Source organism: Temnothorax americanus, unplaced genomic scaffold (genome assembly GCF_048541705.1).
Source record: "Temnothorax americanus isolate GAGA-0224 unplaced genomic scaffold, ASM4854170v1 Scaffold37, whole genome shotgun sequence".
NCBI classification, from domain to species: Eukaryota; Metazoa; Arthropoda; class Insecta; order Hymenoptera; family Formicidae; genus Temnothorax; species Temnothorax americanus.
In genome coordinates, this window is record NW_027509515.1 from 959,171 (window position 1) to 977,706 (window position 18,536).

General features: G+C 41.8%; 1 protein-coding gene across 7 annotated transcripts in view; it reads right to left on the reverse strand.

Moving 5' to 3' along the window:
- Positions 1–135: 135 nt before the first annotated feature.
- Positions 136–18,536, reverse strand: part of Heph (polypyrimidine tract-binding protein 1 heph) — a 459,111-nt gene continuing 440,710 nt past the window's right edge. For all 7 annotated transcript variants that reach the window (XM_077414716.1, XM_077414712.1, XM_077414715.1 and 4 more), the window contains one exon: positions 136–18,347. In XM_077414716.1, coding sequence (XP_077270842.1) covers positions 18,279–18,347 — 69 coding nt within the window. In that variant the 3' untranslated portion in view covers positions 136–18,278. The remainder of the gene's footprint in view (positions 18,348–18,536) is intronic.

Genomic DNA, 18,536 nt, shown 5'->3' on the forward strand with positions numbered 1-18,536 from the left:
AAAATTATATTAATAGCGACTTTTTTTGTGCGAAGGAAGAGTTATAACGACGTGATTGATATCTGTGCCTCTCCACGCCTCGCCGGTACCCATTTCTCTATACATAACGTTCTCTTTTACATATATATTTTTATATATATATATAAATCTAAATTTTATAATACGTATTTATAATGTTCATATTTATATATAACACACTTGTTCTAGACGTCAAATGCATTGACTTCGAAGCTCGGATGATCGACACCCTCCGATCCTCTTCTTTCTCATTTGCTGTCCATTGACCCGCACGGTTTTTCTCCCTATTCTTCTCGCCCTCTACCCGATATATGCTGCCTCAATATATATTTGCTATGCTGCTACCAGTGACGGATAATTGCAGCGCGCGATATACGCAACGTATATATACGGCTAAACATTGCGCGGAACGTTTTGAATATTTTTTTTATATGTTCATTTAAATTAGAAGATACATCTCGAAGTACTCGTTTATATTTGGCGGATACGCGTTTGTACCTCTGATGTGGACGCCGCTGTGCTCGCCGCGATACCTCCGTCAAATATTCGATAAACCTGTGCGGAAGCTGCACGGGTCAGTGAAATTCGCGGTCAAAATAAGTCGTTCGAGAAATACCCTGAAGAGCCGATTCTTATCGACCCGCGCAGTTTTCCCCCCAGGAAACTCTCACAGCGCGCGATTTCACGTCTCAACGCGAGCAAATTATTACCCGAGAAAACAGGATTATATAGAATTTATACAGGCATGAACTACTGTACACACGAACATTCGATCATATACGCACCGTGCGCGGCAACAATCGGAATACCTCTTGTAAAAGATGAAATATTTACTTAACGTTACGTGAGCAATATATGGAAACGAGAGTACACAATTTCTCTAATTAAAAACAATTCTCACACCCGATCGTCTCAATCCACATCGATCATTTTTTTTTCTTTCTATTGAAAACTTCTTGGTACCTAACTTTCGCGACGGTGAAGATCCACCCTTTCATTTTGTGCGGCGTCGCCGCGCAAAAGAAATTTCGCGAATGGATAATTTCAAAAAGATGAAGAAAAGCTCCTTCGTTAATTTCGATTGGAATCGAATAAAGAATTGTTTGCAATAAATCTTCATCTTTCGTCTATTTTTCAGCGTTTAAGAGTGCCGTTAAAAATATAAAAAAGACAGTTTACGCGGCGCAGGTTTCATCCCTCCCGAGAATGTCGGATGCGCCACGTCCGCCTGCGTCTCGTTCGCTTTCTCTCGATCGCAGCGTCTCTTTTTAATTCGCGCGCGCGTGTGGCCGGGTGGTATGCTTTAAACATCAACGAAAAAATTGAACTCGATCGGACCGACGTGTGCGTGTGCGGGGATTACACGTCGCGCGATCGAAATCGTCGCCGCCGACGCGAGAGGAAAACGAGAGGAATCGTCCGAGCGCGCAACCGATTTTTTTCCCGCGAAAACTGCACCTTCGGTGAATCCTGCGTACGCGTGCGACGCTTTGTCTTTGTAAAAACGTGGCAATTTGATTGTTTAATCCGAGATACTTGGTCTCGAGGGTAGTCTCGCGACTCTTCGGATGGAAAATATGCGACGACACGGCCCGTCGAATATCCATAAGTCTCTCTCGCGCCTTCCCTTTCTTTTTTTTTGTATTATTATACTTCTCTTTTGTGCTACGCCTCCCGAAACTACTGCCGACTTACTTGGCGACACGATAAAATTTATTACTTAATGCTCTCTCTATATATAGTTCACTATTATTAATCTTCTTCTCTTCTTCACGTAAATACGTATACGAGTATAATCTGTACGCGTCCGTTTTTTTTTGGGGGGGGGAGAGATTGTACGTGTATGTACGTGTGTGAGTACTCGGGTTTTCACACCGCGTGAATGTAATTAGCTCGGATGATCTCGTCCTGACTTAATTATAATCGTGTATCGACGATTTCGATTGACTACGGTCAAAGGTGGGCACGTTTTCTTTTCACGCACGTTAATTATGCACAATTGACTTCGTACTCGTTTCTAGAAAACTTATAATCAGACATCGAAGAGCTCTCTCTCTCTCTCTCATTCCTTCTCACACTCTGTTCCGAACAGTACTTTCTTTAATTTTCGCTAAAACACCTCGTTATTCGCACAATATATCCTCGCTGGATAAAAGTCGTTAGAGAGCGAATTGTTATGTACTGCATAAAAAAAAAAATATACGCGGCTCATTTTCTTGCCAGCACAATAAGCTTGATGTACAAAAAGAATCGGCAAGCTAAGAGAAGTTGGAAACTTTACACAAAATCGATTTTAGAGAAACAATATCAACGATGCAACAGATAACGGCAATAATTAGATATTTGGATGCTACAATCGCGTCATTGTTCTCGTCGATACTCAACGAGGTACTGTTGGAAGTATTTTTGTTGTTCTCGTTGTATTTATAACTTTCGAGAAATATTATTAGATCCTTGCGAATAAAGCAAAGTGCTTCTTTAATACTATTCCATGCGACTGATAGTGACTTGTGAGTATGTCTGCAGTAAATCTCTAATAAATACTGATAGTAATATTTTGATAGTAGAAGAAGAATAGCAAAAATGTTTAAAAAATAGACAAAATTATTAAATATTAAAAACGCGACACAAATATTAACTGGTCCTATAAATGCAATATTATACATCGCATATTCACATGGTCATATTAATAGATTATTAATTACTTATAGACGCAATTTAATTTAATAAAATAATTAATATTTGATTTTCCCAATTATTAATATTGTTACGCTAAATGTAAACTCGATTTCTAGATTAATCTATAAAACTATTTATAAAATATGGATTTTTTTCTTAAAAAGAATTATAAGTCATCACAAAATATAAAAACACAATGGAAAAAACCATTAAATTTGATTTGTCTCATCTTCGTTCTCAATAAACGATTCGTCATAAGAGTATTTTGTAAAGTTTCTATAATCTATGTCTATAAACAAATGAAAAAATATTTTGCAATTTCTCATCGTGCAAAATTATTTGCAGCGTATCGCTAAATTCACCAATATTCCTTCAGGAATAAAATTTACAGTTATTTTTTCGTTCCCAGGTTCAATTTATCATCAGAGTTTACATATTATTCTCGTAAATTGTTAAGTATTAGTTTCTTGAAAACTTTTACTCTATTAATATTAATAAACATAAAGTAATGTATACTTATTATTATCTACTTTCATTCCACGATATATATAATGCTTAACTTTTTTTCATGATTTATTATTTATTTATGTTATGAAGTATTACAGTGGAGAGAAGATAGTAAAAATTTTTACAATTTAATATTTTTTTCTTTCCTGGAATTTAATAAATTTACTTCTCTATTTAACTCAGAAATAAATTTATCGATACGCTGCAATCGGACGAGATTGAAATCGAGACGCATCGCTTCTCTCGAAAGAGAACGAGACCTCCGATTTTCTTACTAAATTAAAAAAAAAAAAAATAGCAGCTTACCTACATTTACGCTACGTTAACTTTCGACTAATCGTAATCGTCAGCGTCCGCCGTTGTTTCTCCTTCTCTATAATATTAATCTCGGGAACGCTGAGAAATACTTAATAGGGACTTTATACACATATTACGTTTACCTCGCGCGATCGCGCTATTTGTTATAAAGTAATTTATCTAAATTGTATGCGCCGGTCTATGTCTTATCAGCGTGAATCTTAACACGAGTATGCCGACTACGACTCCGCTCTGGAAGACGGAGCTCGGACCTTATCGCGAATTTCTCGGCGATCGGAGGACCGAGTTTGTCTTCCGCGTCGCAAACATGTTTGTCCTCGTTAGCTCCCCCTCGTAAAGCGCATAATCTGAATATCCATTTGTCTACCTAGCTACACGGAGCCTTCGCGAGGCGTTACCATACCTACGATGGATTTCGGCAGGCGATTAATCAGTTATTGAGACCGTTCGCCGAGTCCGTTTCGTCCCGACGAAATCGGCAAGCTCCATTTACTTACAAACATCATGAATTAGGGTGATTTATAAATAGTAAACCGGAGAGGTGTTGCGCCGGACTTTGGAAACATACACGTGAGATATGCGGTTTTTCTTTTTACGTGTACATATCTTGCTGCTCGTGAGGGTGTCGTGGTGTGTTTGCGAACATGTGTCTCGTGTAGCACACAATGATGCACAGATAACAGCATCATGCAGGAGAGAGATTTCGAAGATCGAAAACTGTAGCGACACGGGTCACATGTCGTTTTTGATTCGACGTCGCTACGCGTTGAATTATCTTCCATTCTGCGTCGATATTTTAAAGATATTTCTCAAAATTGAAAAGAGGAATATATCTATTAATATAATAAAATATCAAACTGCAGAAGGTCGTACGTGTTATTAATTATTTTTGTTTAATTAACAAGACAATTTGATTATCATATCTATTTTCATGCGTAGCGATACTATATTATCGAGCCAATAACGACATAGTAACGTCTTAGCGAGTGTCCACGTGCCGGAAAGATCAAAGTTTCTAGTAATAGCGGTAATAGTATAGTAGAATTATATAGTAACAGTAGTAGAATAGTAGTAATAGTAATAGTAGTAGTAGTAGTAGTAGTAGTAGTAATAGTAGGCCGTTCGAAGTAGATGGCGAAGGGGAAGACGACGACAGGCAGTAGCATAGCGATAGTTCGACGATCAGTTCGAGCTGGAAGAAAAGTCACTGGGGAAAAAGAGGAACTGAAACGGAGATCTGGAAAATTAATATTCAATTCCATTGAATTAAATAAAAATTAAATCTCTCTTGAGAAGATTCCCTCCGGAATTAATTACACCGAACAATCGAATCTCGATGTCCCGAGAAAAGGAAATGTCGGTCAATTAAACAAAGAAAAAAGAAAGAAAAAGAAAAAAGAAATTAAAAGAATCATCAAACGGGATTTCAAGGAAAATTGAAGCTCTAGTACTAGTACAGATATTATTGCTGCGGAATGAAAGGTATCACGATTGCAAGTATCACAGCAACGTGTGAGGTATCTCCCCTCACGTAACGAGCTACGTAGAGGGAAAAAAAGAGCGCATTTATTGGAGTCGTGAGTCTTAGAAAAAGGGACAGGGTTATAGTACATATTCTATACATTGAGATAAGAGTGTGTATATATATAGCATGTATATATATAGTATACAGCAGATGTAGAGCTACATAGATATACGGAACGCTAGAGGTACAAGTAGAACATGATATATGGAATACGAAAATTATATAGAGTGCCACTAGACTTAGTTATGCAGCATGTTGACAATACAAAAACGTTAGTACGGTAGTGGTCAAGCTCGTCAGAGATAAACGCGACGTCCATTCAATAGCTCGTGCGGTTCCCCCGGTGCTCTCGCGCAAAATATAATCTTCCCCCAACGAGATATATGCATCTTTGCATCTTGTTCAATAAAAAAAAAAAAAAAAAAAATACAAGTATTTACATCAAATATTTTCCAACAACGCGTTGAACGATCAATCCTCTCGTTTGCCGAGCAAGAATTTTAATATTCGTTCGATTCTTTTGGCCTGATAACGATTCTCGTCGTTCAAAGCCATTTATTCTAATTAATAATTATTAATTAGGATTTTAAATATATCTCATCAATTTTCAATATATTAAAGATAAAGAGCGATACGCCCCGACGTAACAGGACTCGTTCCAAAAAATATGGATGGACGTCGAGAGTAATCTCTGACACATATCGGAAGTGTGTGTGTGTATATATAGATATATACACTTGTTGGCAAAAATTCAGTGCCACCGGAGCAAAATAATCGCACGGCTTACGATCATCGTGCTCGCAATCTCGACTCGGTCGATCGACGTCGCGGCGGAGACATTGCCAACGCATATATAAATTACTCTGTAAGGATCGCGGCTCGATCCATTCTCTCTTCTCCTCTCTAATACCACATTAGACGCCTCTTGCTTCCCTTCACTTCTCATCTCATTCTCTCCCTCTCTCTCGCTCTCTTTCTCTCCTCCCTTCTCGCCACTTCACTTCGCGCACTCTTTTCTCGATTCTAAAAAGGTAATGACGTTGATCCCATAGAATACAGTGTTTTAAACATCTAGGCACAATTCCTAATGATTGTTTTGGGCGAGCTTGTGCGCAAGAAAATCTTCCTCCCTCACTCCCGAACGGCGGAACTCCGGTTTCTCGATCTTCCGTCGCGTCGTGGATGTTCTGCCCGCTTCTAACACAACGTCGCGGGCAATTTCTCAACAGAAGCGCATAACTAAGAACAATAATTCTTAGCGAGATGGAAAATACGTGTGCTTTAATTACTGAAATTGCGCGCAAAAGAGGTCAACAAATCTAAATATATGACGACTTCGATGTCTTCAATCTTCGTCAAATAATCTAGAGACAGTTTGATATAAAAATTTCTTTACTTCGCATTCCACTTCGATGTAAGATTGTGCAAAAATCATCAAGAGATCGAACAATTGTGATTAATTAACGATTATTAATTATGCGCTTCTCTCGTGTTTTTTTTCTTTTCCGGCAATGCAGTTTTTTCAGACGCGTTGAAAGATACGAAACACCAAGTTCGCGCAATCACCCTTTCTTCCTGTGTAGACCGTAAGGGTCACCGCGCGCGTGTGGATCACGAGCGTCGAATGTGAAATTTGCGATTCACTCCGTTTTGATCCACATCGACGCGGTTTCTCTTAATTAAAAAAAAGGCAGAAGTAAAAAGAAAAACAAGATAAAGTAGAGCGGGTCATATGAGCGGGAAGTCTAAGGATCGCGCGTGAGAAGCGACATAAGGAGTTTATCAATATGTGTGTATATTTATTTATATGTATAATACATACATATAATTTATCCCTCAGGGATAAAAAATAAATCGTTCTTTTTCGGGGAATAAGTAAGATCGCACGAAGCGCTCTTTAGGTCGCCCCCGAGGTTCGCGCGTAATGGAAAAATGATTCAGGGAGAAGGGGCGATCAGGCGGCCGGAGATATACCGAAAAAAAAAACACAAAAAAATGGGTAGGTTTATTTTTTTTCTTGTTTCAATCGTTTTCTTGACAAATCGAAGATTAATTATATGTATATGTACTTTCGTCCCGCTCGCTCGCGAAGTCTTTTTATTCTCGCTTCGACACTCGGTGATATCAGAGGAAGGGGTGGTCAGTGGAAGAAATAAATGTGTCGAGAGGGATACAGTGTGACAGAGAAAAAAAACGGTATAGAGATTCGCAACACCAAGTAGATGCAAGGAGAGGAAAAGGGGAAAAGGATAAGTGGAAATTTCGATTAAAAGTAATTGTTTTTTTTTGTTTGTTAAAAACGAGATAAAATAAAGAACAGGCAAGGACATACAGTTACTTACGAGCCGTAAACGCATTGACGGTTACAAGTAAGAGCAAACATTGGTCGGAGCGGCAACAGTAGCACTCATAGTATAGTAGAGTAATACAATAGTAGAGTAATATAGATAATGATAAGAATAGAAGTATAGTATAAAGCACATACGATTTATATGTATATATAATAATAATATATGTATAGAGAGAGAGAGTATGTAAGAAAGATTAAGAGAGATAGAAGTAATATAGATGATGAAGAGAGAGAGAAAAGTAGAGAGACAGAAAAGATATAGTATAGTTATGATAGATGCTGAATAGAGTGTGATAACGATCCGCATTGCCATTAAACTCGATTATCGTAAGAAGATAAGACGTGCCCCATCTTTCTCCTCTTTTTTTTTTTTTTAATTTTAAAAGTTACTGATGCTACAGTTATCGCAAATTAACTAGCAATGAGAATCGTCGTGAATTTTTCTGACGGAGAGAGAAAAGTTGAAGCGGAAAAAGTAAGAGTGATAACAAAATATGACTAATAGTGACTAATAGTGAACAGTGATGAGAGTAGCAATAGTAGAGTAATAGAGTAGAGTAATAGAGTAGCAGTAAGTGACAGATAAGAGTAAGAGTGAACAGTAGTACGATTATCAAAGAGGGATAGTCCGGAGAAATTAATTAAGATAATTATAAAAATATAAGTACTACGAACTAAGAAGTGCGTTTTCTAGCAGAGAAGAGCAGTCTCCCTCTCTCTCTCTCTCTCTATCTCGGCACGTAAAATTAAGCGCGTCGTTAATGCTAAGATAAAAAAAAGGAGGATTTATTAAAGATAAGAATAAAATAATTATAATAAGAGTAAATAATTAATATTAATTAGCGCTAATAATAGTAAGGATCGCAGTGGCGATGATAATAGCAACCGGCGACGATTAAAAAGTATAAAAATAAGATTAAAAGTAAAAGAAGCGCAAGGATAAAACGCAAAAAAAAATACGATAGCTTCAGCGGGAAGAAGTAGTGAACGATGATAATACCGATAATGTCAAAGTGGTGGAACGGGAATACTCGTAAGACGCTAAAAACGCGGACAGACCTGGAAGGTATGCAAATTGTACAATCGAAACTTCTCGCACTCTTGTGATATGTACATAATATTCCCTTAAATATTTCCTGAGGTAATTTCACGAACGAGCATACACATAAACGTAAAGGAACTTATTTTTTCGCGCAAGTGAGATTCGTGAAACGTTATCTCTAATTCACAGAAAAGTTACGCTCGTCTAAATACACACACCTCTTTTGGGCTAATGAAACAAATAACGCGACAAGAAATTATAAATACGAATAGAATAGGAAAACAGGCATCTCTCGAGATGTTTCAAGGACGAAGTTAAATTAAGAAGAGAGAAAAATTTATACGGTACAAAACTTGGGAACGCAGCCAATGGAACAAAACGACGCTCCAACGAACGATCTGTTTTGAGATCGAACGGTAAAAGCGCCTCCAGATCTGTCGAGGTGGAAAATCAAGAACAAAAAATACTTTTTTTTTTCGTAAAAGAGGGCTGGGCTGCGTTCCAAAATTCACTCTAGTTAACTAAAATGCTATAGTGTACGTGATAAATTTTAGTTACCCAGAGTGAATTTTGGAACGCAACCCTGGAGTCCAAGAGTCGAGCTATAAAAAGGTCGTGGGCGATAATGTTAACAATATCGCGTCGGCGTACACTGTACAATGTGTTTTGGTTTCCGTGGTGAGCGTGTCGCGCCAAAAAAAAGGCACGTGGAAGATCGTCAATCGTATGTGTTTCACGCGTGTCAAAAAGTATATATATCTTTGTGTTTTAATAATATATATTGTATATAATAATATATATATATATATATTCTCATGCATGTGTGTATGTATGATAAATGCGAACGTGTGGATGTGCGCGCGTCTCGCGTAAATGCTGACCGGACAATAAAAAGATCGGTCTCGTCGATCGTTTTCTTCGACGATCCGAAAAAAGAGTCTCTCCTCCCTTTTACTCCTCTCCTTCTCTCTTTTCTCCCCATTACAACTGTGTGTTCCCTGAATTTTTGTTTCTCTTACTTTCTTCTTTTTCTCCTGCCGCGCGCTTCCATCGCAATTCGTGCACCGCGGTGCAGAGCGCAACGAATAAAAAAAAAATATAAAAAAAAATAATCACTCGCAATCTCCGCCTTCCTACCGATAGACTAATCCCTAATCGAACTTACTAAGAAAGAGCTTAACCGTAAAACGCCCGCTCTGACAATGGTTCTCGTCGAAAGAAAATTGTCTGTTTTGCCGGAGACGAGCTGATTGTGACTTGCAACGCAATTCCTGGCCCATGATTGGTTTTCTCTCTCACATATATATCTTTTTTTTTTTTTTTCGAAGATTTATCAGATTTTAGAGCGCGCCTCGCCGACGATCGACCTACTGCTGACGCGATCCCGCACGTTTCCAGATTTTATCAGCCGTGCTCACGCGTAGCAAATATTGTTTTCCGCAATAACGGAGAAATATCTTTCAAGGACTGAAAGATCTCCTTTTCTTTCCTATTTTTTTTATCGATAGCAACGTGCGGGATTGCCATCAGCTGTCGATCAGATCGGCAAACGGCGACTGTGAGACGAGGGAAAGAAGGAAGGTATACACGCAGAAAACCAAGGATCTTCCTGGGCACGGAATTTTGGAAAATTCGAGAGCTAAAAGGCGGAGTTGACACACTTGTCACGATAGGCTTGGAAGTTTTTTTTTTGCAAACAGGCGAAACATAGCTGGCAAGATTGCTCGGAAAGGCTTGGAGCGAAGAAGTGATATATGTACAACCTGAGATTTTTCATGAAATTACTGAAAAGGATGAGAAACGTTAAAGATGTTACTCTAAGCTCTATAAATTTATCGAACGAAATATATTCCATTTTCAATATTCATTCGCGAACAATTTTTATAAAATTTCTCATTAATGCGCCAACTAATAGGAGACTCAACAATGCAGCTAACATATCGTTAAAAGACAATCCGTTAAAGATATATTTATCGGCCACGAAATGTCGCGAAGACATAAAACTGTCCTTCCAACAATCGTCTTGCGAGAGAAACATCGATCTAGTTACAAATCTAGAACATCGTCGGATAAATAAGTCGCGATAACGACGCGAGCCGGAGAGAAACGAATCAACGTATTTTTATCTCTATATCTTCCTTTTTCTCTTCTTTTATTTACAGTTTTCTGGCTTGTGTTAGATTGCGAATTCGCGCGCCTAGTTGTCCGCCAGCTCGGTGAAATTCTCTCGAAGAAGGAAAGTCCACGATCGGAGAGTATGATGGGGGAAAGCCTTGTTGTGGGGGGCGGGGATGATAGGGGGATGTGAGGGGACCGAGAAAAAGAAGGGAACACGAAGAAAGGGGGTTCGGTGCGTAGGCAGCTTATCACGGCTTTTTCGAGATTTCCTTCGTCAAATTGTCGATACAGAGAGTCGAGTGATTGTCATTTAACTATACACATTACTTAAGTCTGGAGGCTTAATTAGAAAGGAGCTACTACACGACTAAGACGCTACTAACGTTTTTTTTTTTTTTTTAACTTCGCTAAACATTCCTCGTTACACATCGCGCCTTTCTCTCTCCTCCTCTCTTCTCCCTTAAGCGACTCGCTTCTCATCGCCTTAACGACTACTGCTTAGTTAATTTCTACAACTCTCGTTGACTTACAACGTACAGCGGTTTTTCTTTTTTACGTAATTCAGCCGTCCTTTGTACGTGCCGCTAATCGAGAAGAAACAAACAGATACCCTACATTTCCGACTACGAAGGTGTCGTCTCGTCACGAGAGGCTCTAAACGATCCCCTCAATCTCGCTACTTCTCTCTCTTTATCACCTCAAAAATTAGGCTCCATTGAATTGTACGTTTATCTCTACGTTCGCGTTCCTCTTCTCTTACGGTATACCTGGTTATATCGGCATGGCGACAGCGATAGAGCGATACAGTCTCGGTACTACTCGAAATATTTGATAGCGGCTCCGTCATCGAGGCCTCTCTTTGCTATTCCCCCCTTAAAGTAAGAAACCCACTGTAGGACTACGAGACGTAAGGACCGGTCGAACCGCTTCCTTCTCCGCGAACGAAGGTAAAATTGATTGACAGGTTGATTGATCGTTCGTTCGTTCGCGGTCCTACCGTCTCGCCTCCGTCGTCGAAATCTAAACTGGCGTGACCCTCGAAAGTAAGAGCCAGGCAAGAAAATCGCGGAATCACTCAGTCAACAGGCACACCAACGAATAATCCGCGTATCCCAGCGACCTATGCATGTCGAGACGTTATTTACGCAGAAGAAGAAACCTCGCGTTTCGGATTCTCCTCCGTCCATCCGCGCCCAAAGGATCGAGATAACAATCGATGTGACAAACGCAATTTGAAAGAGCCGAATTTAAGGTTTTAACTTTATCTAAAGAATAATATTAATTGTTGGCGTTTTGATGTAAAAGTATATGATCTTCACAAGTTCTCCGAGTCTTTGTGGAGTCTTTGTATTATCCAATTGTGATTATTTTAATATTATAGCGTGTAATTTGGAACCGATCGCTATCTCAACCTTTCCTATCGGTTACTCGATCCGCTCTCTTACTGTCGACGTTCTATCCCGAAGACCTCTTTGTTACGGTCCGCACTTTGGAGACCCTGTGTGTCTTTTAAATGCTTCTCCCCTTTTTCGCGATAAACTAATGTTATATTTATTTTAATTTTTCGAGCTGTGTTTTTCCGTGTGAGTGTATGTGTTTTGTGTATGTCGTGTGTATGTCGTCAAGTCGTATTTTCTTGCTGCTGACCGCCCGTTACCATAAAATTCAAACTGTTCTCTCGATATTAAGAAGAAGGAATCACTTGCGAGTCGTGATGGACTGCCAATAACTCGCAATTGTGAGAAACGTGGCAAGGTTTTTGTGCACTATCGCGACGTCCTAACTCTAATACACGAAAAAAAAACTTGACGCGAGAAAACGGGGACGCCGTCGGCAGCGATGACGCTTTCTTGGATCTGTTCCTTTCTCGGTATAAACAACGCCTAAGGCCCCGGTTAGGCAAGCAGATCGTATCCTGATAATTTTCTCAACGATGTATCTCTAAGATAGTACAGATATAATCATTTTAAACTCATCATATACATATATATTTTTATACCTCACGCCTCTATTCGATCACGTTAACGTTGCATATTGTATTTACGTGTGTATGTGCGTGTGTACGCGTGTCCTCCTCCGTCTTTGCCGTTTCCATGTACTTGAGAGTTCCGCCGCGCATTATACAATATATATATATATTTATATAGATGAATCTCTCTCTAATTTATGATAATCCGTAACACGTTAGTAACCCTATATATAGACTTATCCCTTATTAATAAAATATAGATTATCGGGATGTGCAGCCGCCGCGCATTTTGGACACACCTGTTACAATGCGATATATCAAATATATAATAGATATAAGTCCGTGTGTGAATGTACGTGTGTGTGTGTGTGTGTGTATGCATCTGTGTGGGTGTATGTCTGCTTGTATGCTCGCGTACATATTATAGTTCAGTGTTATACCTTCTGTGTGTAGGCTAAGCTTCGTTTACTAACGTGGCTCTCTATCAGACCCCGAATTTCCTTTGGTCCGAGTGCAACGTCTCACCGACGTCGCCGCGCCGTCGATTCCCCCCCCCCCCGTGTCTCGTGGCTCTTCCCTTGGGATCAACAAACCGTGCGATCATCGATATGCGGAATTTTACACCCTAACAAGAAACAGACATCGCGTCAGGATAATGAAATCGTTAACGCCTGCTTAAACATCTTTGCTGGAGATCTTTTTTTCTTTGATTACGATATACCACTCGCTGCCGGATGTTCTCGCGTTCTCCTGGACGAAAGGGTAGCGCCTACTAGTCGCGAGGGAGGGATGAAAGCAAACCCCTCCGCTGAACTATACCGGCCGATTCCTCGCGCGACGAGTGTGGGGAAATTTCGGAGTCTGAATAAGTTCTACGACACCATATAGCGAGTGCTGGCTACTCCAACCCTCACCTCGGCCCCCCTCAACCCAGCTAGTGATATAGTCGATCTATCCGTCTACAGGGTGCCTCCTCTCTTTTCTTCTTCATCTCTTTTTTTCTTCTTTTCTTTATCACGCGAGGACCGTCCGAGCGGAAAGGAGGAAGGCCGATCTAACGTGTCGTACGGCGACAGAATAAACCGAATAAGTGTGCGATTTAACGTCGGGCACCCTGTAGATATCTATAGCTCCGTATTATGGCTGCCCCGTTTCCGGTACGACGTATTCTACTAATAATAATAGTCCATCACGGAAAGAAGCGGCTCGCGCCGCTCGCGAAACGAGTTACTTTGGCGATAACGCTTCGGAAGGAACCTCGCGCCGAATTCCTCTTTTTGCGAGCAGAGGAGCTGATTGTCACCATTAGCGTGGTGTAAATGTCGAAAGAAAAAAAAAAGACGGGAAGGGGAAAGAAACGTTCGGGGTTTACGTCGCGAGAAGACATTCCGAAAACGAGAGAGAAAGAAAAATGAAGAAAGAGGATGAAACGCTGGGTGCGTGCGCTTACGTGGATCGTCACGTGTGTTGTGTGTTCCGTGTGGATGGGTGGTGTGCGGACGCGTGCCGTACGCGTCGGCAGGAATGTGCTAAGAAACGGCCGGCAAGCGACAAAATGTAATTAGCGATCTGGCGTGAACGACGGTGGGTGCTCGGCGTTGCGATTCGCGAAAAAGATACACGTATATTTGTGTATGTTTGTGTATATATATATATATATATATATATGTATGTATGTATAAGTCGAAATATATATATATATATATATATATATATATATATATATATGTAGCTCGGGAAATCGAGTAACACTCCCTGTGCGAGCTGTTCAGGTACGCTTAGACGATATTCGTGCCGGAAGTAAGAATTGTACGGAAGCTCCCGCACAGTCTCTTCCTCCTTTTTTTTCCATCCTCGTGGCACTCTCACGCTAGGTTCCGCGATATGCGATAAGAATCAAGGAGATACGAACGTGTAAACGCGTGTCAGCGCGCGGGCTGTGTACAAGACGCTTTAAAGGTGCCGCACGAAAAACGATCCTGGCAAACGGAACGGGCAAAGTAGGATCCGCGTAAGAGCGAGAAGCGCCTCTTGAATTCCTAGATCAATACAACAAAGCGAACTAAGCGAGCTACCTAAAAACGAGAAGAATCTATTTCATTCGGCCAAATAAAAGCTGTAACGCGCGCTGTATGTATATACATCCGTGGGCGATCGCGGAGGTGTATTATTAATGGATATATATGTATGAGTGTAAGCGCAAGTGTGTATATGTGTGTAGGTTTCGTGATTTGCCTCTCGTGTGACAGACGTTGCAGTCCGGGTGCTCGGAACGTGTGTGCCCGGTTAAGAATGTATAAATGCAGTCGAAGTAAATAATGTAGTATCAGAGGTCCGAAAGACACAGATCATAGATGCAAAGACTGGCCCCTTCGCTCATGCCGGCTACTCGCTACGTCTCTAAACAACTAGCTGATTGGTCAGTATTCGATCAAAGCGAGACCGCCGATCAGGGGGGGTCCCACGTTATGACCATGCGAGGGGGAGAACCCCCGGCGATCGGCGTCCGCACGATCAAACAGGGATATCCCACTGATCACCAAGAAATCCCATTCTAGAATATTAACTGCTAGCCTACTTTGGCACAAACAGCACATCATGCCCGAGCCGGCATTCGCTTTGTTTTATATATTTTTTTTCACAGTTTCGTCACTTTCCCCGCCTTGTACGATCGCTGCGCGGTTCTCGACATGGAGAAACTCCTCTTCCCACCCCCTCTACGTAGTTCATCCGTCCAGAGTCGCGCGACACTACACTCGCGTGAATACAACTCGTTCACTCCATCTCTCTCTATTTCTCTCGCACTCGCGCAATTACTCTCTCCCTTTCTCTCTCTCCCTCTCGCTCGCCTCAGTTACGCCTTCGCATAACAGTCCTTCCAACACGCGCTATTCATCTTCCTACTTCTCTCTACGATCAGTTATGTTATATCAGTAAAATTTAATTGACTCCAACAGAACGTCGATTAGACAGAAATCCGTGGGCTTCGCCGGTGCGCGCGCGGCACGTTTCATCGCTTAAGGACTTCAGGATTCTCACTCTTGATAAAAATGAGAGATCGATCATCCTCAATGCAGCGCCCGATTAAAATTCCGCCTCGCGCTTCTCGACGAGGTCACCCCAGACGCCTCGAAAACCGTCCCAATCGATTTCTACATCTTGCGCTTTATCATCACGTCACGCTACATCATGCTTCTACTAAATCCCCGTAAATACGATTCTGGCTTATTACTTTGCTTTCATATCCACGTATTTATGCATCTACAATAACAAGGACTCAACATTGCAAATGGGTTCATCGGATGATGGCCACCTCAAGTACTAATGTTTGATACTTTTCTCGAAATGTTTGCTTGTATTGACGGGGCATCCTCAAAATCGTCGACTACTGAAGGAATGCTTTGATATCAGGAACTCTCGATGGGGTAAAACGAGGCTCGTCAAACGATGGACCTATCGTTGGCACAGAGATAGGATATAACTCTTCTCTTTTCACACACGGATATCATCCATCGGCGCGAGCCATCTTCGAGGTGTCCCGAGTGTGTCACGTCGATCACCGCCAAAATCGGTACAAACATTCTGCGCGCGCCCCGCACGTTGCAAACTTTTTAATTAGCGATATGTTCAACAGTTCACTCCTTCCTCTCCTAGTCAATTACTTATCTAGTCGCTTACTATACGATTAAGATCCTAACACATGCCTAAGCATCTATTCTAACTAAGAAATCTGCGCGCATTCAGTTGTATCTATACGTCTGTGTGTATTTGTGTTTCTGTTGTATGTGTGTATTATAAATCAGACGGCGGTTGAAACATTTATCTTCACGCGCGGCGCATGCATAATTGTGTGTATGTGTGTCTCGTGTCCGTGTACGTATAACTGCATAATTGTACGGTCTCGTAAAGACGCGGATACGTGTGCGGGTGCAATATAATACTTATTTCCAAACTGAAACGTATAAATTATAAAAATGCCATCTGCGACGACCGTACGATGACGCGTGCAAAACGCGCCGCGTGGGCCTCGGAGCGAAGGACCTCGCCTCAGCCATCGAGCGTTCAGGCGCCGCTCGACCCCTCCTAAGAAGCGTTCGACTTCGCCGGATAGTCGAGAATACTGCAGGTACTCTTCGAGAGCGAGAAATTCACCCCGCGAAGAAGCATAAACGTAGGTCGAGCGGGCCTGAGTACGTTCAGAGTAGCGTAGCCCAATTAGAATTAGCTCTCAGCACGCAACAAACGACTTTGATAATTGCTTCGCTTCCGCCTTACGAACGGATCAACCAATCGCGGATAAGTAACGGATACGGAAAGAATTTTGAAGGTCGATTTTGGGGCCACCACCGCTGCGATTTCGGCCGCTGCCAATTCCGTGACGTAAAAATCAAGGCGAGGGCGATCGGTTTGTCGGCGAAGTAGTAGTACCTCGTGAAAGCATGCAAAAGGTCCCGTGACATTGGCGATTTTCTTACTTAGATACCCGGTTAATTAAACACGCCGTTCCCGTCGTACTCAATCGATCAGCATCGTCGATCATATTGTCTCGCCCTCGAACGGAACGGAAGCCACGAAGAAGTACGCTCGGTCGCGCATGTATTTGGTCGTCAGAAGAATGAAGATTGTCTGTTGGGAAACGCTGCTGGTTCACGGCTGTCGGTCGCCGCCGTCGCCCGTGAACGTACGACGATCGTCGGGATGGACCTCGCGGTCCATTTATCTCCACTTGGCTCCCCCCTCGAGTCCGTTCGCTCGTCGAACGAACACGTCGACCTACGAAGACCTACTTTCCGAAGTGTGATATACGGACGCCGTCGCGCGCGCTTATCGCAAGATGGTCGCCCTTGTGTCCACGTAACTTTGAAAAATCCTTAACCGTAATCACTGTAGCGGTCCGGGCCGCGCGATCATGAATTTTACATGTATAATAATATATCTTATCTTCCCTAGCCTTAACTCTGTACAAGAGTCGAGGACTGTTCGCCACACTGCGCTATTTCCTCGCTCCCGTCTAATCTTAATCTCTCTTTCCTCTTTTACGCGTGGTTTCTCTATAGCCCGGCTGCTAGGCTCTTCGTCTCATTTGCATATAATCTCTCTCTCTCTCTTTCTCACTTTCTCTCTTTATGTTTTTCTTTCCCTGCGACGGTCCTGGATTTCACAAGAATGATCGATTTGTCGCGTTATTATCTTTCTCTCACTCTCATTCTCACTCTCTCTCTCTTTCTCTCCCCGTGATCGTCGTCTGTTTCTAAATTCCTCACATTAAAAATTATGAAATTGTCGCGTTAATACGCTCGAAAGCCAGCACCGGAAACTACCTTCGAGAAGGCCGTCGCGAATTTGCCTCTTCATCATCTAACTTGAGCGCTTGCAGCCCTGGTACATCTCGAAACACCCTAGCGACCCTCGAATCGTCAGAATCAACCGGATGCGGAAATAGGTGCGTGCCGTATGTATAGACGTCCCAACAACAAGGGCAAGGCCTCGAAAGCATCCTAAGCTCGCTCGGACGAGGTAGCTCCTAGTCCGCTTGTGCTGCCGCTTCAAAGTCCGAGTGCGCGACGTAGTCCCGCATGGGTCACGCGTGCAGTGCAGCCGATTGACAGCAGCGTAGCGATTCTCGCAGGAACGGACAAGCACCTGAGCGGATCCAGCTACGGGACCATCAATCGTAGACCGAAGCGGGTGACCAAAGGGGGACTAGGGTGTACGGCTGGTACCACTGCTGCTCGTGCGGTGGCGATTCTTGTTAGATGTTGCTCTTGGAGAACGACACTCTGAGATGGTTGGACTCGCTAAGCTGGTAGTTGTGCATTTTCTGCGAAAAGGAGAATGAGTCAGTTTTAGTCAAGCAGTAATTTGCATTACACGTCGTATAGTCGTCACCGCCGTCAGATATAACTTCGATTTCAAGTAAAGTTAAAACGTTTTCTCCGTACTTTCTTTTTCCTCAAAAATACTTCCGTAAAAAGAATCGATACATATTATCTTTTTAAAATTGACACCA